At 48.7% G+C, this 6,679-nt stretch overlaps 1 protein-coding gene across 1 annotated transcript; it reads left to right on the top strand.

The window, feature by feature from the left end:
• Positions 1-1,893: 1,893 nt before the first annotated feature.
• On the top strand, positions 1,894-5,847 carry CCDC71L (coiled-coil domain containing 71 like). The gene has a single exon (XM_084512250.1). It carries the CDS (start codon positions 4,202-4,204, stop codon positions 5,057-5,059), a length of 858 nt encoding a protein of 285 aa, XP_084368376.1. The 5' UTR covers positions 1,894-4,201; the 3' UTR covers positions 5,060-5,847.
• The last annotated feature ends 832 nt before the right edge of the window (positions 5,848-6,679 follow it).

Raw genomic sequence — 6,679 nt, forward strand, 5'->3', positions numbered from 1 at the left:
GCTGTTGATGGGCTCTGTAACCTCTGTACCCTTTTCTCTACGAATGCTTCATAGCTTTGCAGTTCTATAATATGTTCTTCCACTCATGTTCACCACTTCAAATGGTGAACTCTGTAATGTCTGCAACCCCTTCTCATCTTTACGTTCAGTATGGGAGCACATGTTTCCATGTTGGCACTCAAAAATTTGCTGGAAAAATGAACTCCACGGAGGAATTGTAAGTCATCTGAAAAAAAAGTACTTATTTTAGGTCATTTAAAAATTCTTGCTCCATAACTTCATGTGCTCCCCTTTCATTCTCGGTTATGAAAACTAAGACATAATCATTTCCTATCTGCCTTCTTTGTACCATCACAGTTTTATAAACCGTTAACATATTCCTCCTCAGCCATCTGTTTTTCAAACTGAAGAGCCTCAGCTTATTTAATCTCTCTTCATACAGAAGGTGTTCTAAATTCCTGCTTATCCTAGTCACCATTCTTTGTATCATTACTATATCCTTTTAGAGACGGTAGGACTAGAAATGCATGGTATCCAAGATCTGTGGAGGCACAATGGACATATTCAGCAGAATGCTGTTTCTATTTTGCTTTCTTTCATTTCCTTTCATAGCATTTCCTAACATCTTATTTCCCTTTTTGACTGCCACTACATTAGCAGTTTCTTAAAAAATATAGACAGTGACCCCCCCCCCTCTCTATTTTCTGAATAACTGATTGAAAGACTATTATTGAAAATTATTCGCTTTTGCTTCTCACTAAAAGTACATCAGGAATTTTGCCAGTACTTGTCTGGGCACAACTCAGACCAAGGAACTTGATGACTGTTGGGTAACATTTGAAGCTTAGCTTCAAATATATGTGGAGTCATGCTTGCAGTGTCACCCAAGGTCTCCTGAAAGTGTGCTAAAGACATTCAGGGAACAAAGTGACTGAAGCAGTCTGCTAGTTAATGCAACCTCTCAACAGCAGAGGAAAAGATAATGAAAAAGGGTGATTATTTTTAAGGGTGTCAGACAGTAAAAGACTGTCCTTGCTAACCTAGGTAGAACAAAATGAGTTTGCTAGAGGAAAACCTCCAGCAACAGAAGTGGTGTGACTTAATATCCTGGACATTAGGGCTATTGAGCATGTCTCAAAACTCAGTGTGACCATCTGTACAGATAACAATTTAATATTTACCAGCAGTGTTTGGTACTAGGCAGGAATTATTTAAGAAATACAATGTCAATGCAGTAGTGTGTCATTAATACTTCATTCCCTTTCTTTAGAATTCTATAAAGAAATTCTAATAAATGGAACAAAGATTACCAGATATTTTTTTTCTTCTGTTTCAGTGCAGACATTCACTATATTTTTTAGAAAGATTGTTAGAAATTAAGGAGATCTACAGAAAATAAAGTCATTGTGTCCATACACCTTAGTCAAGTCATTTTAATCCACTTCTTCATTCTATTCATCTGGTATCGAAAGGCAATATTTACTTACATAACTCAGGAGTGCTGTGAGTGATAATTAATGCTTATAGGAAGTGGTATGATTGAAATGAAGATGTACTTCCAAAGCATTATTAATTTTATTATCATCATTATTACTCTACTGGGCTATTGTAAATTACTGAAAGAGCCAATTACCATGGATTTTCCCAAGATGACTTCGTAAGGTATTAAAAGGAGAATGTTACACTGCAGAAAACTACAATGAAGTTGTAAAGCTGAGATTACAGCCTATGCTGTACAATGGTGTCATCCATGCTGGAAGCAAAAAAGTCAAAATAATTTGTAAATGCCGATTAAAACAAAAATGTACTAATCTGTCCTTTACCTTGTGGATACAGTGACTCCTTTATTGCTGGCTGAGAAGTTCCCACCTCCACCGCAATGACATTTAACTCATATGCCAGAAATGTTTGTAATTTCAGAAAAAAGGTCATGGTCAATGATTATAAGCAACTGGGTTTCTGAAGTTTAATGAGGACCCACTTATCAACTGAGCTGCTGAATATGATGGTGAGGAAGCTCCCACCGCTGAGAACATGAGCACAGGTCAGCTCCTGTGGTCCAGCTGGCAATGAGACTTGGCTACCCCATGGCTGGAAGCAGGCACGTGTGCCAGAGTGTGATGAACTGCAGCACAGCTGGATCAAGAGATGCCTGGCAATAAGGCTTCCAGCTATGGGTTCTTATCCTCTGTGTTATAGGATACCTTCCTCAGGTAGAGCAATCTGCCTGCATCACTGTGCTCTGAAGTGTGCTGTGAAATGAATCCAATTAAAATCTGCACTAACACCATTGTTTGGGGAAAGAGCATTTTTGAAAAAACAGATCATTTATAAAGCTGGTTTGGAATATGGCTAAACCTCGAGATTGTCCCCATGAAGATTTAAAACAGTTTTGTTAATACTCACTTTAATTGGTTATTTGGATTAATATTCTTGAATTTCCCATGAACACAAACCAATTTATACTGTGAAGAAAATTCACTTATTTCCACTGGCAGTAAGAAATAATTTCTTATGCATAATTTCTGCCTCTTATTTGAGTAGCTTCCTAGACATTCCAATTTAGGTTCTTGATGAGTTGAGAATAAAAGATTTCCCTATTCTAAACTGAAAGATTAATTACAGAACAAAGACTACATATGAAGAAAAATAATGTTATTCCTCAGCCCGTACTGACGCTGAGAGAAAGTAATTAGTTAGGAGTCTAATCAAACCCCAAGTAGGGTTTGTAGGGAAGGTTAAACCATCTCAGGTCTTGCTGACACTTTGCTGTTCTGGGTGCTGGAAAGCTTTGATTTAACTGAAACAATCCAAGAACCTGAGAAGATACTCTTCCTGTGACAGCAATCTCCAAATTATCGGAAAGCGTGGTCTAGAGGGACAAGGGGACTTATGGCAGCTGACGAAGTTGTCCTGTAAAGCTGCAAGCATGGCAGTGTTATGCAGGACAAGAAGGCAGTGTGTACTCATTGAGCTGATGATGCTCATAAAGGGCTCAACTAATGCAAAGACTAATTTGTTTTGGACTTCCTTACAGGACTGCTTTGCTGGGATATGAAGCCAATCCCAATGACGCTGTGAACATTTCAATGTCTTGATGCTGTTGTTGAGTTACTGACCAATGTGTTGACGCTGAAAAGCCCTTCTGCAGGATCAGGATGGTTGTACTCAAACATTGCATGGCGGACTTCATTGTATCATGCCTGGTCACCCATTTTGGGTCAGGCTGGATGTTGGGAAGATGTTCTTTACTTTGAGGGTGGTTGTAGAGTGCAACAGGCATCCTGAAGAGGTGGTTGATGTCCTGTGCCTGTCATTGCTCAAAAGGCGGCTGGATAATGCCCCCAACAATACACTTTATTTGGTTTAGTTACTTTAGAAACTTTAGTTACTTTATTTATTGTTTAGCCCAGAAGTGGTCATGCTGTTTGACTTGGTGATCATCGTAGGGCCTTTTCAACTCAACTATGGGATTCTATTCCATGCTGTTGTTTGACTCAGCCTTTGCTCAAGCTCTGGGGCAAGCCCACCCTTCGAAGCCTCTACCCCTTGTGTGCAGCGCCTTGCCTTTACAGCACAGAGGTCGCACGAGGCCCGCCAGACCCCGCCACCACCGCTGGCCGATGGTGACCAGGGTGACACAACCTCCGAGCACCAAGCTGCCGGGAGCTGTCCCCTGAGGCAAGCAAGATGCCGCCAGCCGGGCACATGGCAGCACATGGCGACATGAGGGACCCGCCCGCGCCCCGGCGCTGCCCCTCAGGGCACGCCCTGCCCCGGGAGCCCTCCACCACCCCGGGGGCGAGTCCTGCCCTCGGGGACGAAGCCCCCCGCAGCCCCCCAGCCCCCCGGGGGGTCTCCATCTCGCTCCCCTCATCGAGGAGCCCCCGGAGCCCCCCGAGGGCCGCTCGCAGCGGGCTGAGGGCGGCGTTTGGGGCCGCCGACACGCGTTTCAAACGGGCCAACCGCCGGGCGCGGAGGGAGGGCGGGCCGCGGCGCAGTCCCCGCCTGGGACTTTAAAGCGCCATTTTGTGCCGGGCGGCCGCGATCGATCGGCGCTCCCAGCCGGCGGGCGGGCGGTGGCGGAGGAGCGGCGGGCGGGCGCCCGGCTGGCGGAGCGGCGCCCGTCCTCTTCGCCTCCCCGCGCCTCCTTCGCGCTCCCCCCCCCCCTTTTTTTTTTTTTCCTCGCCCCTCCGCCTCCATGACCCGCAGTCGGAAGCAGGCGGCGCTGGAGAGAGGAGCCGGGAGGATGAACCACGAAGCGGGGAGCGCCGCGGAGGGGGCCCGGGAGGAGGTGGCGGTGGAGGCGGCGGCGGGGGCAGCAGCGGCAGCAGCGGCGGCGGCAGCCGATGGTGGCGGAGCGGCGGCGGCCGCTTGGGGGCTGCAAGGGGAGGCGGAGAAAGTTGTGTACTCGCGGTCGCAGGTCTCCTTCGCCGGCACCAAGGCGCTGAGCGACGCCCTGAAGCTCTTCATGCCCAAGTCCACCGAGTTCATGAGCTCCGACTCGGAGCTCTGGAACTTCCTCTGCAGCCTCAAGCACGAGTTCTCCCCGGTCATCCTCCGCAGCAAGGACGTCTACGGCTACGCCTCCTGCCGCGCCGTCGTCCCCGACCCGCCGCCGCCCTCCTCCGAGCGGCCCCGCCGCCGCCCCGGCAAGCGGCGCCTCCCGGCCGCCGCCGCCGCCAAGCGCCGGGCCGTGGCCGCGGGGGGCAGCGCCAAGCGCCGGCGGCGGCGGCGGCGACGCAGGAGGGGACGGGGGTGGCAGCGCCAAGCGGCGGCGGTGCCGGGCGAGAAGGAGGAGAAGGAGGAGGAGGAGGAGGACAGCGAGCGGGGCGCCCCGGCGCAGGGGCCGGCTTGGGAGCCGTTCGGCGGCCGGTCGCTGGAGGAGATCTGGCAGGCGGCCACCCCCCGCCTCACCTCCTTCCCCACCATCCGGGTGCGGGGCAGCGTGTGGAGCCGGCGGAGCCTGGCGGCGGCGCTGCGGCGGGCGCAGCGGATCCTCGGCGTGGACCTGGCCCCCGTGGTGCGGGTGCGCCGCCTGCCCGTGGCGCCGTCGTGAGGCCGCGGCCGCCGCCCGGCTCTGCCCCGCCGCGGACAAAGAGACCGATATCAGTCACCTGTTTACATTGCTTTCGTCTGGATCATGTCCTTCTGCTGCACTTTACGGCTCGCTCGGACTCGGGACGGGGCGCCGGGACCCCCACCACGACCCCCTTTCCCCTTCCCCCCCCCAGCCCCCGTACCGGGGGCAGCCTGCGGGGCTCCGGCCTCTTGCAGGCTCCGCGCGTGGGGACCAAGTTCCGCTTCCACTTCTCCCCCTTCGGGCTACCTCACTGGTCCAGAAGTCCACCCAAGAAGTTATTTTCCAAAGGAACTTTTCTTTCATGCTTGTATAATAAAGCACCATCCGATTCTCGCTGTCCCCCCCCCCCCTCCCCTTTTCCGACGGATTATGTATGCTTTGTGGTGTTGCACTAGTATGTGCTCAGGGTATTTTGAATCCCAAGCATTCCCAAGTTTCAGTTTACTCTGATCAAGGATGCGTAAAGAATGGAGGTTCAGGACTTGTGGCTGTTCTTGATGGTGCAAAAAAAAAAAAAAAAAACAAACAAAAAAACCCTTTTTTTTTTTCAATTTCATGGGCTTAGTGATATATAAAGATGTATTGCGCAGTATAATTGTTACACTTTTGTATCTAAAGTCATTTTTAAAGTTTTCTAGTTGAACTAAGTATTTGTTTCTATTGAGCACCTAAAGATAGAATCATCCTGATATTTTATAAACCTGTTTACTTTAGGGAAGCTCATTTGGTCAACCTAAGTGAACTTAATAAAAGGCAAAGAACAAGTGGCGTTTCAGTTCAATGAAACTGGACTGCACAGGGATGGGTTCTTTGGTGGCGTACGCCATGTATGCGCCTGGAGAAGGCACCAGGGGTGTCTCCTGAAAACAAAGTTAGGGTTTGTGAAAAATGTAACTACTCATCAAAGCAGTTCCTAGGTGTCTGAAGGTGAACTGTGATACAATGTTGGCATTAACGGCAAAAAAAGGAGTCCTCACATGACCCAAACACCACACTGAAGTGCCTATCTCTGAAGCAAGACTTCAAGGCTGATCGCTTAAGCACTGGTTGTCAACCTGGAGTTCTAAGATGATTAGAGGTTGATAATCATATCCATGTAATTACTTGCACATAATTATTCTTATAAACCTCTTCTGGGTTTCACAGTGGACTGTGATACAAGATTCATAACGTAGTTGGACTATTTTGCCTGAAAAACACCATCTTGTCATTCTGTCTCATGGGCATTCCCTCCTGAATATGAGTTTTTAAGGGTTTTTCTTAGGTCTTGCCCGGTGTGGTTGGTGTGTGAGAGGCAAAGGTATGGGGGGACTTTTTTTTTTTTTTTTTTTTTTTCCGAGCTTGGGGAAGAACAAGAAGTGCTTGGTGAGAGACAGTTTGTGTCCCTAGTATCCTAGCAAACAAGAAACTTCTCAGTTTCCACAGTGGAATGAATGACTTCACAGCTTGTTTATAGAATGGTTTGGTGACTTTAAATTTCTTTTCTGATTGCTGTTGACTCCTTGTTGCCTGCTCTTCCTGGAGGTAATAAGACAGCTAGATGTGTAGAGGCTGTTTGCAAAAATTTGCTAATGCTAACCTGAAGCAACCAGCTTC

The sequence above is a fragment of the Aythya ferina genome (assembly GCF_964211825.1).
Source record: "Aythya ferina genome assembly, chromosome: 1".
Classification (NCBI taxonomy): Eukaryota; Metazoa; Chordata; class Aves; order Anseriformes; family Anatidae; genus Aythya; species Aythya ferina.